The sequence below is a fragment of the Spermophilus citellus genome, assembly GCF_964194105.1.
Source record: "Spermophilus citellus genome assembly, chromosome: 12".
In the NCBI taxonomy this organism is placed as follows: domain Eukaryota; kingdom Metazoa; phylum Chordata; class Mammalia; order Rodentia; family Sciuridae; genus Spermophilus; species Spermophilus citellus.
Genome location: NC_138198.1, coordinates 80295606 through 80317981, shown reverse-complemented (window position 1 = coordinate 80317981; position 22376 = coordinate 80295606). Strand labels below are relative to the sequence as shown.

The following is a 22376-nucleotide window of genomic DNA, read 5'->3' as shown; positions in this document are numbered from 1 at the left end:
TTTCCTATTTTTATGCCTTTAATTTCTTTCGTCTGTCTAATTGCTCTGGCCAGTGTTTCGAGAACTATGTTGAACAGAAGTGGTGAGAGAGGGCATCCCTGTCTTGTTCCAGATTTTAGAGGGAATGCCTTCAATTTTTCTCCATTCAGAATGATTCTAGCCTGAGGCTTAGCATAGATTGCTTTTACAATGTTGAGGTATGTTCCTGTTATCCCTAGTTTTTCTAGAGTTTTGAACATAAAGGGATGCTGTACTTTGTCGAATGCTTTTTCTGCATCTATCGAGATGATCATATGGTTCTTAATTTTAAGTCTATTGATGTGGTGAATAACATTTACTGATTTCCGTATATTGAACCAGCCTTGCATCCCAGGGATGAATACTACTTGATCATGATGCACAATTTTTTTGATATGTTTTTGAATCTGATTCGCCAGAATTTTATTGAGGATTTTTGCATCTAGGTTCATTAGAGATATTGGTCTGTAGTTTTCTTTCTTTGAAGTGTCTTTGTCTGGTTTAGGAATCAGGGTGATGTTGGCCTCGTAGAATGAATTTGGAAGTTCTCCCTCTTTTTCTATTTCCTGAAATAGCTTGAAAAGTATTGGTTTTAGTTCCTCTTTAAAGGTTTTGTAAAACTCTGCTGTATACCCATCCGATCCTGGGCTTTTCTTAGTTGGTAGTCTTTTGATAGTTTCTTCTATTTCTTCAATTGATATTGGTCTGTTTAGGTTGTCTATATCCTCCTGATTCAATCTGGGCAGATCATATGACTTAAGAAATTTATCTATGCCTTCACTATCTTCTATTTTATTGGAGTATAAGGATTCAAAATAATTTCTGATTATCTTCTGTATTTATGAAGTGTCTGTTGTGATGTTGCCTTTTTCATCCCATATGCTAGTAATTTGAGTTCTCTCTCTTCTTCTCTTTGTTAGCATGGCTAAGGGTCTGTCGATTTTATTTATTTTTTCAAAGAACCAACTTTTAGTTTTGTCAATTTTTTCAATTGTTTCTTTTGTTTCGATTTCATTAATTTCAGCTCTGATTTTAATTATTTCTTGCCTTCTTCTTTTGCTGTTGTTTTGCTCTTCTTTTTCTAGGATTTTGAGATGAAGTATAAGATCATTTATTTGTTGGTTTTTTCTTTTTTTAAGGAATGAACTCCAAGCAATGAATTTTCCTCTTAGAACTGCTTTCAATGTGTCCCATAGATTCCGATATGTTGTGTCTGTGTTTTCATTTATCTCTAAGAATTTTTTTAATTTCCTCCTTGATGTCTTCTATAACCCATTGATCATTCAGTAACCTATTGTTCATTCTCCAAGTGATGCATGATTTTTCCTTACTTCTTTTATCGTTCATTTTCAGTTTCATTCCATTATGATCAGATAAGATGCATGGTATTATCTCTACTCCTTTATATTGTCTAAGAGTTGCCCTGTGACATAATATATGATCTATTTTTGAGAAGGATCCATGTGCTGCTGATAAAAAAGTGTAACTGCTTGATGTTGGGTGGTATATTCTATATATGTCAATTAAGTCTAGGTTATTAATTGTGTTATTGAGTTCTATAGTTTCCTTATTTAACTTTTGTTTGGAAGATCTGTCCAGTGGTGAGAGAGGTGTGTTGAAGTCTCCCATTATTATTGTATGGTGGTCTATTAGACTCTTGAACTTGAGAAGAGTTTGCTTGATGAACATAGCTGCAACATTGTTTGGGGCATATATATTTATGATTGTTATGTCTTGTTGGTGTATGGTTCCCTTGAGCAGTATGTAGTGTCCCTCTTTATCCCTTTTGATTAACTTTGGCTTGAAATCTATTTTATTTGATATGAGTATGGACATTCCTGCTTGTTTCCGAAGTCCATATGAGTGATATGATTTTTCCCAACCTTTCACCTTCAGTCTATGTATATCTCTTCCTATCAAATGCGTCTCCTGTAGGCAGCATATTGTTGGGTCTTGTTTTGTGATCCATTCTCCTAGCCTGTGTCTCTTAATTGGTGAGTTTAAGCCATTAACATTTAGGGTTATTATTGAGATATGGTTTGTTCTTCCAGCCATTTTTGTTTATTTATGTTACTAAGCATGGTTTGTTTTCCTCTTTGGTTATTTTCCCCCCCTTTACTGTCCTACCTCCCACTGTTGGTTTTCATTGTTGTTTTCCATTTCCTCTTCCTGAAATGTTTTGCCAAGGATGTTTTGAAGAGATGGTTTTCTAGCTGCAAATTCTTTTAACTTTTGTTTATTGTGGAAGGTTTTAATTTCATCTTCCATCCTGAAGCTTAATTTTGCTGGATACACGATTCTTGGTTGGAACCCATTTTCTTTCAGTGTTTGAAATATGTTATTCCAGGATCTTCTAGCTTTCAGAGTCTGTGTTGAAAGATCAGCTGTTATCCTGATTGGTTTACCCCTAAATGTAATCTGCTTCCTTTCTCTTGTAGCTTTTAAAATTCTCTCCTTATTCTGTATGCTGGGCATCTTCATTATAATGTGTCTAGGTGTGGATCTCTTATGATTTTTCACATTCGGCGTCCTGTAGGCTTCTAGGATTTGGGATTCTGTCTCATTCTTCAAGTCTGGGAAGTTTTCTCGTATTATTTCATTGAATATATTGCTCATTCCTTTGGTTTGGACCTCTATACCTTCCTGTATCCCAATGACTCTTAAGTTTGGTCTCTTTATGTTGTCCCATATTTCTTGAATGTTCTGCTCATGGTTTCTTAACAGTCTTGCTGAGCTGTCTATGTTCTTTTCCAGTTGAAATACTTTGTCTTCATTGTCTGATGTTCTATCTTCTAAGTGTTCTACTTTGCTGGTAGTATTCTCAATTGAGTTTTTAAGTTGGTTTATTGCTTCCTGCATTTCTAGGATTTCTGTTTGTTTTTTATTACCTCTATCTCCCTGTATAGTTGATCTTTTGCTTCTTGGATTTGTTTATGTAATTCATTGTTGAAGTGATCTTTCATTGTCTGATTTTGCTGTCTAATGTCCTCCTTGAGACTCCAGGTCATCTGAAGCGTGTATATCCTGAATTCTTTATCTGACATTCCATCTGCTGCAGCTATTACCTCTTCTAAAGTTGAGTTGACCTGCATTGCTTGTGGTCCTTTCTTTCCTTGTCTTTTCATACTGCTCGTGTTTCTTTCTGCTTGGTGAAACTGTTGTGTTTTTGAAATTTTCCCCCTATATATTTATATTGCTCTTGTATAGTTGAAAAGTATCCCTTGCAGGGCGGGCAGCGGCTGTGCTCCTCCTCCAGTTGGTGTGACGTGTCTACCACGCCCGCGGACCCCTGGGGCTGTTCTGCCGGTCGGTCGCAGGTCTGCCTACCTTGCAGGCGTGGGCAGCGGCTCTGCTCTGCCCTTACACCAATTGGGGTGACGTGTCTACCATGCTGGGGGGGTCGCTGGGCCTGCTCTGGGAGCGGGAGGCGGCTCTGCTCTACCCCTACTCCAATTGGTATGACGTAACTACGTCGTCGGCTGGCCACTGGGCCTGTTCAGGGTGCGGGCAGCGACTCTGCTCTGCCCCTACTCCAATTGGGGTGACATGACTACCATGCCGGCGGGCCTCTGGGCCTGTCCCGGGCGCGGGCGGCGGCTCTCCTCTGCCCCTCCTCCAATTGGTGTGACGTGTCTACCACGCCTGCAGACCGCTGGGCCTGTTGTACCAGTCGGTCGCAGGTCTGCCTACCTTGCAGGCGCGGGTGGCGGCTCTGCTCTGCCCCTTCTCCAATTGGGGTGACGTGTCTACCACGCCAGCAGGCTGCTGGGCCTGTCCCGCTGGTCGGTCGCAGGTCTGCCTACCTTGCGGGCTCGGGAGGCGGCTCTGCTCGGCCCCTACTGCAGTTGGGATGAAGTGATACCATGTCGGCGGGTCGCTAGGCCTGTTCCGGGCGCGGGTGGCGGCCCTGCTCTGCCCCTACTCCAATTGGTGTGACGTGTCTACCACGCCAGCAGGCCACTGGGCCTGTCTCGCTGGTCGGTCGCAGGTCTGCCTACCTTGCGGGCTCGGGCAGCAGCTCTGCTCAGCCCCCACTGCAGTTGGGGTGAAGCGATACCACGCCGGTGGGTCACTAGGCCCACTCCGGGCGCGGGCGGCGGCCCTGCTCTGCCCCTACTCCCATTGGTGTGACGTGTCTACCACGCTGGCAGGCTGCTGGGCCCGTTCCGCCGATTGGCCGGTGGTCTGCCTACCTTGCGGGCTCGGGCGGCAGCTCTGCTCAGCCCCCACCGCAGTTGGGGTGAAGTGATACCACGCCGGTGGGTTGCTGGGGCTGTTCCGGACGCAGGCTGCAGCTCTGCTCTGCCCCTCTGGCCCCCACAGCACTCAGCAGGATCCGGACCGAGAAGCAGTCTCCGCGAGTTCTTCAGCCCTGGGCCAGAGCAGTTCCGGGAGCCAGAACCCGGCCGCTCTGGGCTCCGTGCATGCTCTGATAGGAGCAGGCTCCAAGAAGCAGCCTCCTTGGGCTCCTTAGCCCTGGGCCAGAGCAGTTCCGGGAGCCAGAATTCAGCCGCCCTGGGCTCCGTGTATGTTCTGATAGGAGAAGGCCCCAAGAAGCAGTTTCCACGGGTTCTTTAGCACTGTGCCTGAGTAATTTGTCTCCAAGAAGCAGGCGAATGGCAGCCTGAAATTACCTGTTCTATGGTTGAATGAGCTGCGATCAGTTGAAAACAGGGATGATGACGTCAACTCTCCAAGATGGTGGCCACTGGCTTCCTCTGTGGTCTGACCAGTGGAGAACCGAACTGGACCGCTTCCTTCCCCCCCATCTCAAACCCAGAATTCAACACTGTGTACCGTGATTGCACAGCTGGCAGGAGCCCACAGAATCCGCAGCGCTGTATCTTTGCGTTGTTATCTCTTGCTTCCCAGGGCTTGCCGCAGATTCTGGCCACGGGGTGATTTGCTGAATAAGCGGCGTGACCCTCCGTGTGGACAAATCGCTCGCATTTGAGCCCCTGTAGCTGATCCTCGTGCAATGAAAATCCTTCCACTAGGTTTTGGAGCACCCCAGTTTTGCTAGAAATTCCTAACAAGATAGTTTTTAGCTGTTCTAACTCATCATTCTTCCGAACAGTGACGCGGTCCACGGGAGTGATGCACTCCCTTCGCCGCCATCTTCCCCCTCCCCTGGCTTCTATTTTCATTATCCGGGCAGCCGGCAGCCATGTGAAAGTCTGACTGTCCTGCCAGACAAGAGGCTATCAGAAGAGAGAGAATCCCTGGAAAATGAGAGCCCTCAGTCACTCCAGCCATCCCTGGTGACTCTCCAGACACAGCAGTGACACCACATGTCCAGCAGGGCCACTGAAGGAAGCAGAGGTGAGCTCTCCTTGCCCAGCTCAACCTGAATTGCAGAACTGTGAACCAAGAGACAGCTGCTGGTTTAAGCTAGAGTTTGGAATGGTTTGTTTGGCCGCTGAAAGTAACTGAAAGAGAAGTAAATGCCAAAAGAAAATGCTAAAAATGTTATCAAGAGGTTGCCTCTGGAAAATGGAAAGAGATGAAATGAGAATGGGCCAGGGGTGAAACTGCTATTTTTCATGATAAACTTGTGAAATTATTTGACTCTATGAATCCCTACCTCTGGGGGGGACAAAAGAATAAAACAAGCAAAAAAAAATTTTTTTTAAGGAGGAGGGTGCAGGGAATAAGAATGGAAGACGAGGTCAGGTAGACATACAGTCCCAGCTACTCAGGATCCAAGGAAGACTTCCGGCATGAGACCTGTCTCTTTTAAAAAAAAAAGAAAGAAAGAAAGAAAAGAAAGGGGAGAAAACCTGCTATCAGGTCCCCTGCTGCACTGCAAGAGTTGTGTTCCTGTTTCTATTCTTCAATAAATCCTGCTCTTCACTCATCAAAAAAAGAAAAAGAAAAAAAAAACAAGTTAGATTGACAAAAATAAAGTATTCAGGTCCAAAGACACTAATAGCTAGAAAATATACTCAAAGAGTTAGAGAGTGGAGTTCAGACTGAACCAACAGAATAAAATGTTCTGCACTTGGAAACTTAAATACCTGGCACAAAATAGGTTTCCAACAAATACCAAACTGAACAACATGGCTGGCTCAGGGTTTTTGTTTTGTGTTTTTCAGTGCTAGAGATGAACCCAGGGCCTTGCACATGTCAGGCCAGGGCTGTACCAGTGAGCTACACCCTCAGCCCCAAGGATACAGTAGTCATGGACCTAGGGCTCAAAGCCAGAGCTCCTCACATGCTAGGTGAGCACTTTACCACTGAACTACAGGCCCAGCCCTCAAATTCAGATTTTTAGGAGTCAGGCTAAAGGACCATGAAAAGGGACTTCTCTTCTAAGTGGGGCTTGTGGTACTGTGTACAGGTGTGTTTCCATCAGCTGCTCTACCCCATTTGAGCCCAGATGCATCCCAGTTTTATGTACTTATCATTACTGTTAGAACTAGAGTCCAGTCCCATCAGTTGACAAAATATTTCATTGTTTCCAAACTAGCTGATAGCCAGGCCCAGTGGCAGATGCCTATCATCCAGGAACTTGGGAGGCTGAGATAAGAGGGTCAGAGTTTGAGACCAGCCTCAGCAATTCATCAAGGTCTCAACAACTTAGTGAGACCCCGTCTCAAAAAAATAAAAAGGGCTGGGGATGGAGTTCAGTGGTAAAGCACCCCCAGGTTCAATGCCTAGGACCAAAAGGCCAAACCAGCTGGTGAACAGCCTCTGCTCTGAGCATTCCTACAAGTTGTTACTATTTGTTGCCAGCACCACCACTACCTACTATAGCAGATCCCTGGCCCTGCACCCCTGGGACAAATGACCAGTATCATCTGCATCCCTGAGTCTGTGGCTACCCTCTACTGGCCAGTGCTCCATGAAGTTGCTATCATGTGGGGGACTGTCGCTTTTTAAGAGGGCCTCCTGAGTTGCTAAATACTTGGGGTATTCCCATGAAGTTGCTGTAACATTCTGGAAGTTGACTTTCCTGTGGTCAGAGGCTGATGTCATTAATGATAAAACCTGGGCTTTGAAATTAAAAGACCCTGGCTGGAAGACTGGCCCCACCTTGTATTGGTAATGGAAGTTTGTGTCTCCTATGGAATGGGCCAAATAATTCTTCTCTCTCATATTTTGGGGAAGAAAAAGTAGATGATAAATGGAATATATCCAACATGTACTCGTTGCTCAGTAATTAGTAATTAATTCAAGTTTTCTTTGAAGCAAGGGGCCAGAAAGAGCAATAGCAGCCTCTGTGCTTTCAGGTCCAAATAAATATCCCAGAACTTTAATGTTCATGAAGTACAGGAAAGCTTTAGGTTTGGGTAGGGACTAATTTAATCATGTGGCTTCAAAAAACACAAAGCTTCAGTCCAAAATGAGTATCTGGGGGAGGCGGACAATAGGAAAATTCATTTAGCAAAAGAGGAATATGGGATGAGTTCAATTTTGGGCTTAAACTCAAAGTAGCACTAAACAATCTCTTCGGTACTGAAGAAGATTTATGTTAATATATTTGGGGCCCAAAAACTGAAGAAAGACTTTTTTGAGACAGGGTCTTTCTATATTGCCCAGGTTGACCATGATTGACCTGTCTCAGCCTCCCCAGTGGCTGGGATTATAGGTTCACACCATCTTGCCTGGCTACGAAAGGCTTTCTTTAAGTAAGTAAGTAAGTAAGTTATTTATTTATTTGCCAGGGATTGAACCCAGAGGCACTTAACCACTGAGCCACATCCAAGCCCTTTTTATATTTTATTTTGGGTTGGGTTCTCACTAAATTGCTTAGGGTCTCGCCAAGTTGCTGAGGCTTTTGAACTCTCCATCCTCCTGCTTCAGCCTCCCAAACCAGTGGAATTACAGGCATGCACCACCACACCTGACTTATTCTTTGATTTTGAGTCCACCTTAAGTAGTACTGGTCATACAGTAATCCCCCACCCCTTTATCTTAAGTTTCACTGTCCCTGGTTTCAGTTACCCTTGGTCAACCTGGGTCTGAAAATATGAAGCAGAAAACTCCTAAAATAAACAATTCATAGGTTTTAAATTGTAGTGTGCCACTGTAAGTTGTGAAATGAAGTCTCATCACACCCCACTCAGTCCCACTTGGAACTCAAGTCATGCCTTGTTCCAGCGTATCCTATACTGTATATGCTACCCGCCCGTTAGTTACTATTACAGTTTGGATCTGGAGTATCCTCCAAAGGCTCGTGTGTTGAAGGCTTGGTCCCTAATACAGCAATGTTTAGAGATGGGGCTCTTACAAAGTGATTGGATCATGAGGGCTCTGACCTCATCAGTGGATTAACTGGGGTGCATTAATGGGAGGTGATGGAAAGTGTAAGAGGTGGGGCCTAGGTGGAGGAAGTAGCGAGGGTGCGCCCTGGAAGAGAATATCTTGTCTCTGGCCCCTTCTTCCTTCTCTCTCTCTATCTCCTGGCCACCATGAAGTAAGCAGCTCCACTCCACCATGCCCTCTCCACCATAATGCTCTGCCTCACCACAGGCCCAAAGAAAGGTAGCCAGCCAACTATGGATTAAAACCTCTGAAACCCATGAACCAAAATAAATATTTGCTCCTATAAGTTGTTTTTCTCAGGTATTGAGTCACAGCAACAAAAAGCTAACAGTCACTCTGTAGCTGTCTCAGCAGATTATTTGTCATGGTATCAGCACTGCAGTGCTTGTGTTCAAGTAACCCTTACATAGTAGCCTAATGCTATGTCACAATGCCTTCACTTCAATTCACCTCATCACCAGTGCACTGTACCACTTAACATTATCACAAGAAGGTGAGCACAGAACAATAGATATTCTGAGAAATACCACATTCACACATTTTTATTCTAATTGTTATAATTTTTTATAATTGATATGATTATATTTCACATGTGCTAGGCAAGCAGTCTACCACTGAGTTATAACCCTGGCCCTATTTTATTGTTAATCTCTTATTGTGCCTAACTCACAAATTAAACTTTATCATAGGTCTGTATATATAGGAAGAAAACACAATATATAAATACACACACACACAAACGTACATATATATGTATATATGTACATATGTGTGTGTATGTATATATATATACATACACACACGTAACTAATTTAGGGATAAAAGTAACAAAAATGCCCATCAGTTGTGTTGAACTATAAAGGAAAGAATAAGGTATCTTATCTCTTTTCATCCCCCAATTGAGTATGTATGTACTGTCTGCAGTTTGAGGTATCCATTGAGGGTCTTGAAACATTCCCCCTGGATACAGGAAAGACTACTGGATTATCCCTGGTTTCATAGCTCTATAAATGTAAAATCTTATGTGACTCTTTGCATAACTTCCCTATTCCACAGAGGTATTTCTGGACCATAGTTATTAAGTATTCTACAAGTGTATGAGCTCAATGCAGTATAATAAAATACCTGAGACTCAAGGTTGACGATGATGTTGTTTTGGCTCATGATATTTTTGAGGGAGTAATTAGATCTGCCTTCCATTCAGTTGCTCCAGATCTTTTCCCCTATCCCAGACAGATGAAGGAGCTAGTAGCAATTGAAATACTTTAGACTATTCAAAACTATTACAAAAGCTTTATGTCAATAACCCAGCTGTCTTCTCAATCTTGTTTTGCAACAAAATAATAGAACCACTTTCTGATTCAATGTACAGTTTTTTAATTCAAAATTACAGGTATAAAATGACTCCAATTTTTGGCACAATTTGAAATTCTGATGCTTATAAAAATAGTAGATATTCATCTGGGGATGAAAGGAGATAAGATACCTTGTTCTTTCCTTTACAGTTCAACACAACTGATGGGGCATTTTTGTTACTTTTATCCCTAAATTTGTAATGGTACTAAATCAGATTTCTCCTAGCAGCTTCAACAACTTAAAGTAAGCAACAGATAGAACATTCAAAACCTTGACACCTGCGTCCATCACTTACAGGTGACCAGAGATGCTGTGCTTCCCTTTTTTCTGTGCAGGAAGTTCTCATCCAGTTATGTCAATCACATTAATAACAGAGTCAGGATGAGGGCTTGAATTCCTGCCTCAAATTGTAAGGGTCCTGATGGGACTCAAATACATAAGTGACTTGGCAAGAAAAACTAATACTATCCATTTCTCTGGAGGCACAAAATATGCGGCCCTTGTTTGAAAACATAAATTGACATATCTTTTTGCTTTGAATTCACTTAACATTATGTTTAGATTATCTAAACAATTATGTTAAAGCAATGTACTATGAAAATTACCAATGAGAGACCAAAACTGAGTTTAAGAGGCAAAAATTGAAAAAACTTCAAATTTGATCTCCTCTCACCTCCCACACTGAAATGTCACACCTGGTTTCACAGTGGCCTTAACACACTTTTTACCTCCCCTTTGAAACATTTTTCTTGCCAGATGTGATGGTATACAGCTCTAATCCCAGCAACATGGGAGGTAGAGACAGGAGGATCACAAGTTCAAGGCCAGCCTCAGCAATTCAGCATGGCCCTGAGCAACTTAATGAGAACCCATTTCAAAATAAAAAAGGCTAGGGATGTGGCTCAGTGGTTAAGCACTCCTGGATTCAATACCCAGTGCCAAAAATAAATAAAATTAGAAAAAATAAAATAAGACATTTTTATTTAATTACATTTACCCTGTTATAGTAATTATAATCTGAAATATAAAACATAATTCAAGAAAATGAATCATCTGGGCCTGTTGGCACACACCTGTAATCCCAGCTACTTGGGAGGCTAAGGCAGAAGGATTGCACACTGGAGGCCAATCTGGACAACTTAGCAAGATGTTGTTTCAAAAATAAAAAAAAATAAATAAAAATGGCTGTGGATATAGTTCTGTGGTAAATCATCCCTGGGTTTGATCCCCAGAACAACAACAACAACAACAAAGCCACTAATTAGCCAGGACATGGTGGAATACAAGTGTAATTCTAGCAATTTGAGGGGCTGAGGCAGGAGGATTTCAAGTTCAAGACCAGCCTTAACAACTTAGTGAGACCTTATCTCAAAATAAAAAATAAAAAGGTCTGGGATGTAGCTCAGTGGTAAAGCACTCCTGGATTCAATCCCCAGGACTAAGAAGAAAAGAAAGGGAGAGAAGGAAAGAGGGGAGGGGAGAGAAAGAGAAGGAAAGAAACTGAATCAGTTCACTTCTCCAAATAAAAATGCCCCCATATTCAACCAGAGTATCTGATCCTCATGTAGGACACTTTCCACCTTCTGCCTAGAAATCCAATTGTTTATGCATAGTCTTATCTTGCCTAGCTGACTGCAAACTCTTGAGGTCAGAGGCTTTATTTTACTCATGTTATTTGATATTTATTTATACAGTGCCTTGCATACAGAAAGTACATACCAAATATTTTTTCAAGAAAAACATAGGGGCTAGAGGTATAGCTCAGAGGGAGAGCACTTGACTAACATAGATAAGACCCTGGGGTCCATCCCCAGCAACACACACACACACAACATAAATGAATAAATGAAAAAAAGAAGCTAACTAATTAGGACTTGGTGGCCCAACTGTAAATAATAAGTAGAAATATGACAGCTTAATGAAAACTTACCATGACTAACGAAATAGACATGCTGTCATGTGGTTAAAAATCTTACATATACATATATTTGTCTTCATAGTTACTTAAAGACAAATTTATTTAATGTTGTGATTCTTTGATGTCATATCCTTACTGGATATAATTGGACACTGGATTTGAGACACAGGTCTCAAAAAATATTATGTCATAGTCAGGCGTGGTGGCACAGGCTACCCACTACTCAGCTACTCAGGAAGCTGAGGCAGGAGGATCACAAGTTCAATTCCAGACTATCTCAAAATAAAGTTTAAAATAGGACTGGGGAGGTAGTTCAGTGGTAGAACACTTCCCTAGCAAGCATGAAGCCCTGAGTTTGAGACCCAGTACCAAAAAAAAAAAAAAAAAAAAATATATATATATATATATATATATATATATATATATATATATATATATATATATCATCTTCATTAGGCACCTAAATAATGCTCTGAAAAATTAGTGCTCCCAGATAAATTAAATAAATTTATATGTATTTATCAATACTTTATCACTACTATAACAAGTAGAAAAGTTGTACCATTACTACAATGACAAACTTCACTATAAATATGCCTCTGCTGTTTGGGTTGGGACTGATTTTTGATGACAGCCACAGGAGTGAAGGCCACTGGAGACAACCTATGCTAACCCTAACCCCCAGGGTGTGCACAGCTCACTCCTACCTGAGGTCAGTTATGACACATCTGAAATTTGAAAATGTATTTCAGAACAGAACATTTGTGCCAGGGGTAGCAGCACACACCTGTAATGCCAGCCACTTTGAGACAGGAGGACTGCAAGTTCAGGGCCAGCCTCAACAACTTAGCAAGACCCCGTCTCAAAAACTAAAAGATAAGCTGGGCAGGACAGTGCACATCTGTCATCCCAGCAACTAGGGAGGCTGAGATAGGAGGATCATAAGTTCAAGACTAGCCCTAGCAATTTAGCAAGTCCCTAAGCAACTCAGTGAGACCCTGTCACAAAATAAAAAATAGAAAGGGGCTGGGGATGTGGCTCAGTGGTTAAGTAGCTCTGAGTTCAATCCCCAGTGTCAAAACTAAATAAATAAATAAATATTTTTTTAAACGGCTACAGATACAGCTCAGTGGTTAAACACCCTTGGGTTTACTCCCCAGTACCACAAGATAAATAAATAAATAAATAAATAAACTGAACATTTGCCTTTATGATCTAAACTATATCTCTTGAATAAATTAACATAAATGGTCCATTATTGGCAATTAAATTGCTGCCCGGAGGAAGCAGCAGGTTATAATAATACAATATATTACAATAACTAAAGCATCTTCAGTTCTTATTACATGCTAAACAACAGATCTACATGAACCTATTGAAACCTTCAAACAGCTCTAGCCAACCAGGAGATGCCATTCTCTCTCATTCCACAGATGAAGAAACGGAGGCCCCAGAAGGTTAAATAACTTGCCTGTGATCACTGGGCTCTCTGGTGTCAGAGTCCACACTCCTGTAGCCACACAGAAATGATCAGGGCCAACTCCTAGTTTCACTAAGCATAATTATGTTTTATAAGATGATTATAGTTTAAAGCTTATATTATCTACTTTAAAGTTGGACAGTTTAACCTTTGCCTTATGAATTGTTTTATACACATCAGCTAGTTTCCTAACATTTCTAAGTTATAATAAAATGTCTGCCAGGCATTGTGACACACACACCCTGCCATCCTAGGGGCTCTGGAGGCTGAGGCAGGAGGACTGACTGCTAGCTCAAAGCCAGCCTCAGCAACTTAGCGAGGCTCTGAGCAACTTGGCAAGACCCTGTCTCTAAATTAAAAAAAAATATATAAAAAAGGGTTGGGATGTGGCTCAGTGGTTAAGTGTCCCTGGGTTCAATCCCTGGTACCAAAAAGAAAATGACAGAGTCCCCCCAAAGGAGCAGCTCCCTCCACAAATCCAGTGACAAGTTCTCATTCACATAGAATGTCAAGTATCCAAACTCTCAGGCTGGTGAATTCCACTTCATGGGACGCTGAGTTATAACACCAAGCTATTCAGGAAACATAAAAGAGTCTTGTTTAATATATCCAAGTCCAATAAATTTATTTAATTTTAAATATCCTATGTTGTAAAACACGTTTCTTTTATATTTTTAAGAATACTGATTAAATATTTATGATAAATTCAAGGGTTCAGAGAGCTTGTAGAATCTCCTTGAAACCTTAATTTTGGAGTAATAATTTATGCTGACGTTGGCCTTCACGGCCATACACTTATGAAAGTCCCTTAAGCAATCAGCATGGCCTTTTCAAGGTACTATATTGGTTTTGGCTGTTCACTTAAATAGAAATCAAATCACTGCTTGATTGAAAAGTTGCTTCCCTCAAGCTTTGGGTGATTGGTGTGGTTGGAAACTGTGTTATCAGCGGTAAAAATAAAATACTTTCAAAATAAAATAAAATACTTTCTACAAAGAATGTTTATACCTCCCTCATTTACAATATGCCCTTGAAAATTCTGACCAATTATCACAGGCCTGAGATTTAACGTGTGGATTCTGGAGTCAGGTGATCAGAGTTTGAGTACTGAGTCCCCCACTGACAAGCTGGACACCCTTGGACAAGTGCAACCTTTCTGAGCCTATTTTCCTATCTGTGAAATGGAGGAAATAATAACAGCATGAGGCTCAATAAACGTTAGATCTGATGTAAGGGAAAAACAAATAAGTGGGGATATTAAGTGGCCCATCAAAAATACTTAAGAAGCTGTTGGTGAGCAAAAACCACAGAACAGATCAGTCTCATCCCTGCCATTCATCTTTCAGCACAGGACCCACCCTGTTCCTTGCCTCGTGGCCAGACAGGTCTCTGGAAGCTGAGGCAGTCTGTGCCTACTGAGGACCCTCAATGCCTAGAAGGAAGAGTGGGTTCTGCCACCAGTCTGGGCTTCCTCTCCAGGGACTCCACCTCTTTTTCCCACCAGGGAGACATATGTCAGATTTGCCTTCCTGAGAGATTACCCACATGCTGGGTTTACCCAAGGCCAAACACACTTTTTCTAACACAAAATTTAAGTGTATTTTCCCATTTGAAAACTCAAGAGCCACGTGACTGACTTTGGCAGCAATTGCATCAGCTGTTGAAATAATATTTTAATAAGTATTTCTTAGAAAAATTAGATACCCAGTTATGTCACAGCTTGAGAGCTATCATCTGCTGGCTTTTGAGCAATGTGGTAAAAGGTTGGGGGTGGGAGAAGGAAGCATGGGAACAATCTTGGGAAATTGCAAGGGACACCACAGAGAAGATCTATACTTAGCAATAATTAAACCTCAGATTAAGAATGTCAAGCATCCCCCAAACTAATGAAAAGTCAAAAGTGTAATTAGATTGTAATTTGCCCTCCAGAGGGGCAGTTCGCATACCCAATCAGTGAAGGGCCTTATTTTGTTTACATGTTTCTTCAGAAAATATGATTCTTTCAATGTTAAATGCAGCCACCCTTACACACTTATCCCAGTTAAGCACAAGAAATCTAAAGAGATACTGAGAAAGCAAGGAGACGGAGACAGAGGGTGGGAGAAGTACAATACTGACTAGTGCACTTTAAAAGTATTAAAGTGCCAAATAGTATTTCAGAAATGTTTATATACAAAAGTTCAAAAATACGCAGCTGAACACTATGTTTTGATGGCACCAACAGCCTCCTTGTGTTAAATTAGAACTGTGATTTGGACCTCAGTAATCCCAAGTGATTCTGGCTGTTTTCTGTTGTCTCTTAGGCAACAAGTGCCTCTGCATTGAAACTCACTAATATCCTCAATTTTCAAAATAAGGAATGTGATTTAGTAATGACACACCTAACTCTAGAGGAGTCAGATTTCCTTCAGAAAGAATGTGAATATTTATTCAAAAACGATGAGATGTATCATGTAATGAGCTAATTGAAAATGAAACTGGAAATAAATTAAAGCAAACTTCATGTTTTAATCAGCTTGGGAGGTTTCAAGTATTGCAGCAATGAGGCAAGAGATTATCTTCTGGAAAATGTATAATGATGTCATTATTTTGGTGCTCCTTACTCCCCAGATGGAGAAATAGAAGAGAGAAAGATGTTTGCTATATTCCATAAATAGGTGGCGCTGTGGCTAATAACACATTGGAATTATACCAAAACCAGGTTTTTGTCCAAATGTTATTATTTTTAATTTAACTTTTTTCCAATACTAGGGACTGAACCCAGAGGCACTCTACTACAGTGTTATACCTCCGGCCCTTTTTATTTTGAGATGCAGTCTCACTACGTTGCCCAAACAGGCCTTGAATTTGCAATATTCCTGCCTAACCTCCAAAGTAGCTGGGATTACAGATGTGCCCAAGTTGCTAGACTCAAAACTGGGAGTATTACAAAATCCATGTCCAAAAAGTTTAAATGTCAGAATTAGAAAGTCAAAGAGATACTCTAAAAAAGTACCTGACTTGCCCAAAAAGTCAGGTAATTTCTATAGAATATGTCCACTTATTTTATACTTGGCAAAAGAAGGTTTCAGGTTAATATAGTTGTCTCTTAGCATCTACTTAATCCCCCCACCAACAATACCAAATCCAAGCTGGGTATGGCAGTGCAGGCCTACAATCCCAGTGGCTCAGGAGGCTGAGGCAGGAGGATCGCAACTTCAAAGTCAGCCTTGGCAGAAGTGAGGTGCTAAGCAACTCAGTGAAACCCTCTAAGTAAAATACAAAGTAGGGCTGGGGATGTGACTCAGTGGTCAAGTGCCCTGAGTTCAATTCTCTGTACTCTTCCCCCCCAAAAAAATCAATACCAAATCCAGATTGCTCAAGTCCCCCATATAAAATGACTTAGGACCAAGGTTGTGGCTAGGGGCTGATAGTTTAGCTTAATAGCAGAGCTCCTGTTTAGCATGCACAAGAGCCTGAGTTGGATTCTCAGCATCACAAAAAAAAAATAATAAACAAACAGTAAAATGATGCATTACTTGAACAGAACCCACACACACCCTTGCATATACTTCAAATCAGCTTTAAATGACATAATAGCCAATACAAAGTAAATACTATATGCATAGTTAGTACATTATGTTATTTAGGGGATAATGACAAGAACAAAGTCTGTATGTGTTTGGTATGGACACAGTTTTTTTTCATTTTTAATCCTTAGTTTAATCTTCAGATATAGAACCTATCGTGAATATAGAGGGCCAACTATGATTTTAAGCATTGGCCATGTTTGTCACTGCCTTCTATCATTTAGGAAAATCATATTTTAATGAAGCCTAGTGAATAAGCAACTATGCAACATAATTGAGAACCTAGGTGAAATCTTGGGTTGGTTACCTAAGAATAAGTGTCAGAATAATTCCACTTGGTAAGGAGGCATGGATAATTCCTTAATGCCTAGGAACAGTACACTGGGTACTGTTCAAAAGTTCCAGGTCTAATTATCTGGCTCCTCCCCTTCCTGGCTGCTGTACCAATTACAGGTTACTTGGCTACTTAGTTCTCTGGGATACCCTTTTCTCCTCCTCTACATAAAAAGTCATTGTATCTGGTGTCCTAGAATCTTCCAAGCAACACAGGGAAATCTGTGAAGCTTGTCTTTAGATACCTACCCATCCTCCTAGTTATTAGCTCATATTTTTTTCTAGATTCAGTTTCCACATCAGTAATGCGGCTCCATTAAAATGGGCTATGGAACCAGGAATGGTGATGCACACGTGTAATCCCAGCAGCTTGGGAGGCTGAGGCAGAAGGATCAAGACTTCAAAGCCAGAATCAGCAATGGTGAGATACTAAGCAACTCAGTGAGACCCTGTCTCTAAATAAAATACAAAATAGGGCTGGGGATGTGGTTCGGTGGTCCTATGCCCCTGAGTTCAATCCTCAATACCAAAAAAAAAAAAAAAAAGGCTGTGGCTTTAGCTCACTAGTAGACCACATATTTAGCATGTCTGGACTCAAACCCCAACACACAAACACACATGCATATGTGTGTGCGCACACACACATACACACACACACACACACACACACACACACACATACAACCTGCTCTTAGGAATGCTGAGAGGATTGACTGCAGATTGCTTATAAGAGTATAGCACAATGGATGCCACTTAGTAGGTATTAAAAAATGGTTACTGCCCCTCCCTTCCTCATCTCACCAACTAGACAAGTGAGTGCCAATTATGTAGCAATAGCAAGCAAACCTCAGACAAAATGTTTTTATTCTTTTTTTTTTAAAAACCACTGAGCCACATCCCCACTCCTTTTTATATTTTATTTTGAGAGAGGGTCCCAGTAAGGGCCTTGCTAAATTGCGGAGACTGGCTTTGAGCTTGCGATGCTGATGCCGCAGCCTTCTGAGCCACTGGGATTACAGGCATGCGCCACCATGCCTGGCTTTGGATACTTTCCTAAAGGAGGCCTTTGAGCTGGGTGCAGTGGCATACATCTGTAATCCTAGCAATCTGGAAAGCCAAGGCAGAAAGATGGCAAGTTTGAGGCCAGCCTTGGCAACTTAGTGAGGCTCTAAGCAACTTAGCAAAACCCTGTCCCAAGATAAAAAAAAAAAATAAGAAAGGTGTGGGGATGTAGCTCAGTGGTAAAGCACCCTGGTTCAAGCCCCAGTACCAAAAAGGGAAAGAAAGAAAAAAGTTTTCAACATGACAACCTACACAGGGATTTACCAGTTCCTGAACCAGTCTCCCCAAGTGAGGCAGAAAATGGTGGGCTTTCAGGCAGTGCCCAGCCCACAACAGGTAAACCACGAAATTTCTCTGGGTCAGCTACCTGGTCCAGAATGCAGCTTAAACTTCACATGTTTAGAGCTTCTAGCAGTTTTCCATTACAGATCCAATTAATATTGAGAAGTACCCAAGCTGCGATTATAGTTATTTACTCAGTAAAACATATAACAAAAGTTTTAGGGACCATGTGGGACCTGATGGAGTGAGCGGCTTAACTTTGTAAAAGAAAACTACTGGCCTTACTGACCAGCAAGAAGACCCACTTCTGGCTAAAATGATGATAGCTGAGTCCCAGAGTAACTTTCAGCCATGTGAAACTCTTTCCTTTCAGGGGAGGATCCTTTAATCAGAACTAGCTAAGGAATAGGAGAAGGCACGCACACTATAGGCATTTTGAAATTTTCTGGGGAGAAAGTTGAATCATGTCTTTTATTTCTCTTTCCCTGGGCCACTTTTCACCTGGGGTGCAGTTCCCTCCCTTCCCTGACTTCCTCTTGTGGTGGGCAAGTGAATCGGTAGATAATTATCTCAGGATAGTTCAGAGCGAATTGCCTTTAAGCCAAAAGTTACTTTCCAACTGCTGAGTTCTCCAGGAGCCACCGCGCCCCCCTCCGCACTAATACCGCCCTCACCCCCTTGACCACGCAGGACAGCAACCCTGTCAAGTCGTAGGAATCGCATCGCGTGGAAACTCGGTCACCACGGTCATAGATGGCATTTCCACCCAGCCACGGACCGCGCAGGGACTGAAACGTGTTATCCTAGCACAAAATCTGGAACTCCAGTCTTGGCTAAACACCACGCCGGCCCAGTCTAAATGACTCCCTTTGATGCCGCCGCTGTAATTATTCATCTTTCTTATAAATCAAGATTCCACTGACAAATCTCCGTGCGTCCACTAAACAGAGGCTGCCCTGCAAAACCCTTCTAGTAATTCTTTTTTAAAGTACGATACCATCTGACATTTCTATAAACGGGCCTGCAGAGTACACCTCCAGGGGTGGCGGGGGGGCGATTAACGGGACGGTTTGTGTCACCCCTTGAGCCCACGTGGGCACACCAACCCCACAGGCGGACACATGGAAGGGACGCGGAACGGAGTGCAGTTATTTTCCAGTCAGTGCATCTGATGCAGAAAGATGCCAAATGCACTTCCCCAGCCAGCTGAACTCCGCGGGCACCTAATCATTGCCAGATGTGGGGAGGGCGCACGAGAACATCCCGAGTCCGGGAGAAAACACCCGGTCAGCCGCGCCGCGATCGCCGGGTGGAGAATCGGCAACCGGGGGAGAAAAGAGCAGCAGGGAGAGAGTGGTGAGTGCGGCAGAGCCGAAAACAGACTGGGAGGAATGATGATGCCTCACTCTCCTCCGCATATTTTTTCAATTAAAAAGTTGGAAACTAGAATCCGTAAACAACGACTTAGGGTTTCATACTACTTTGCAAAAACGCGATGGGGAGGAGAGTACTTGAGCGCTTCAAAACCCCAACCTCGAGGTCTCCCGCTGTGTCCAGCAGTGGAGCCGGGGAGCGCCCCCAGTGTCCGCGCACCATCCCGGCGCCTGGGCTCCCCGGGACTGCAGCCTGCGTAAAAGTTTGAGCAAAAGGCACCTCCGCCGCCTTCCCGCTCGCCCGAAACCCTCCCGAGCTCTGTGAAATCGGCTGTAGCCCTACCTTTCATGATGACCAAGGAAACGCACAGCCAGCCAAGGAGCTCCGCGCGAGCGCCGCGCCACTGAGAAAGTCGCGCTGAGCGTCTGGTCACTGCACGCCCATGGCAGCCGCGCTGCGCGCCAGCCCTCTGCGCTCCAGCCCTCCCAGCCTAAGCCGCTGCCGGCGCGCACTCCCCGCTCAGCGCTCTGCTACCGCGGGGCTGCCGCGCGCGCCGCTCACCCCGGGCGGGAGGCGCCGCTCCCGCCAGCGCCCCTCCCCCTGGCCCGGCCGGGGCGCCCACGCCCCTCTAGCTGCCTCCCGAGGCCGCTCCGCCCTCGGCCGCGCTCGCCCCTGCCCAGCACTTTCTCGCCTTGGCTCTCCCAAGCTCTCAAGCCCTCCCGGGTTCTTCCTTTCTCGACTTAGATCTCTATCCAGAAGAAAGCGCCTCCCAAGGAGGTCGAGGGTTCACCTCCGGGAACGCAAAAGGTGCTGCTGCTACTGCTGCTGGGGATTCTAGAACCCAGACTGACTACCTACAGATGTTGGGGGGAGAGAACTGGAGCACGCGGAGCACGCAGGGCAAGACTGTCCCTTCCCCAAACATCTTGGGGGCATGAAGAATTAGGGAGCGTCCTCGGGATTCAAACTTTCTAAGTGCGTGCGCTTGTCAACTCAGTGTCACCCAAGGACAGCCGGAGTCACTAGGATCCCAAATCACCATTGGACGCTTTCCTTGCAGAACTCAGAGCAGAATTCCACTTTTTGGAGCTTACTGTAAAATAAATAAAACAAAACAAAACCATCCCCGACTTGGCTGGAAAATTACCCTCCTGCCCAACACCCCTGAAATGATCAGGTTGACTCGTGTTTTATCCGGAAAGAAGGCTTGACTGTTGAGGGTTTAGTAGTTCCCTTCATTGTCGCCCGTCCCACTGTTAACTTAATTAAGAAAACCCGTATTTATCCTTCCTTGAAAAATTCCCTTAGCAAACTCTTCGGACTTTTTGGTTTTGTTTTTAGTTTTGTGTACTGGAGATTGAACCCAAGGGCTCTTTACCACTGAGCTACATCCCAAATTCTTTTTATTTTGAGACAGAGGCTTGCTGAGTTGCCTGGAACTTGCCGTCTGCTTGCTTCAGCCTGAGTCGCAGGGGTTACAGGCGTGCGCTACCCAGGCTCCTGGCTTTCTTACTTTAAACCATAAACTACGTGGTAAGTGGAGACGTGGGGAAGGAGGGGCAAAGGAACTTTCTTCAACCGGTTGAAATGACACTTCGCCACTCTCTTAACAAACGCAATAGAATACTGGCTGGGCAACCATTACAGCTTTTTGGCTCACCCTCCGAAGGACTTGGTAACTAAGTGTAACCAACCCATTAATTCATTCTAAATAGAGATTTTTTTTCTTTTTGCTCTAGCAAAAGAGCAGTGTCCAGAAATTAATGCATTCTAAAATAAGACAGATTCTTCCTTCCCGAACTTTAGATGGCATTGAAACTAGGGCTTTCCATATGCTAGGAAAGCACTCCAACACTCCATATACCTCCAGAATCCTTGTTTTGAACATAAGGGTGAAAGTTGGACATTTCTAGCAAAGAAAAAGAAATTAGCACATCACCTCCCCACCCTCTGGGGTTTGTGGGATGTTTACTCTGGAAGAGTGTTTTAGATCTGACGGAGGTATAGTTTACCTTGCAGGGCAAGTGAGGGTCTGTGAGGGACACCAGGTTATGAATTGTCAGCCCAGAGTTTACAATCAATGTTGGGGTGGAGTAAGTACCTACTTCATGCAGTAGTTTCTCCTGCTATAAAATGGAGATAATCTTGGCTCCTATTTCAGAACTTGAATTGAAAAAAAAAATTGTTTCTGACCTAAATTATCAACATGACCCCAAAGCACAAGCAGCACAAGCACAAAATAAATTCTACTTCAGAGTTAAGAACTTTTTTTCCAAAAGTTGTGGGGAAAGGTGCAGCTAAGTGGTAGAGTACTTGCCTAGCATGCATGAGGTCCTGGGTTTGATCCCAAATTAAGAACTTTTGTGCATCCAAGGACACTATCAATAGAATAAAAAGTTATCCCATAGAATGGAAGAAATGTTTGTTCATATTTTTTTAGAACCAGGGATTGAATCAAGCAATGCTTTACTACTGCACTATTTTGAGATGGGATTTCACTACATTGCTTAGGTCCTCCCTAAATTGCTGAGGTTGGCCTTGCAATCCTCCTACTTCAGCCTCCTAAATCACTTGGATTACAGGTGTACGCTACCACTCCTAGATGGAAGGAAATATTTGCAAACCATACATTTGATAAAGGATTATTATCCAGAATATATAAAGAACACCTACAACTGAATGGCAGAAAACAAGCCAATTGCGGGAGACTTGAATA

The 22376-nt window shown here is 43.0% G+C and overlaps 1 protein-coding gene across 1 annotated transcript in view; it reads right to left on the bottom strand.

Moving 5' to 3' along the window:
• The window catches only part of COLEC12 (collectin subfamily member 12), a 185593-nt gene extending 165335 nt beyond the window's left edge, over positions 1-20258 (bottom strand). Inside the window, exon 1 of the mRNA XM_081262686.1 lies at positions 20003-20258. Within this exon, the coding sequence (XP_081118812.1) occupies positions 20003-20009 (7 nt within the window). The 5' untranslated portion in view covers positions 20010-20258. The remainder of the gene's footprint in view (positions 1-20002) is intronic.
• Positions 20259-22376: the final 2118 nt, after the last annotated feature.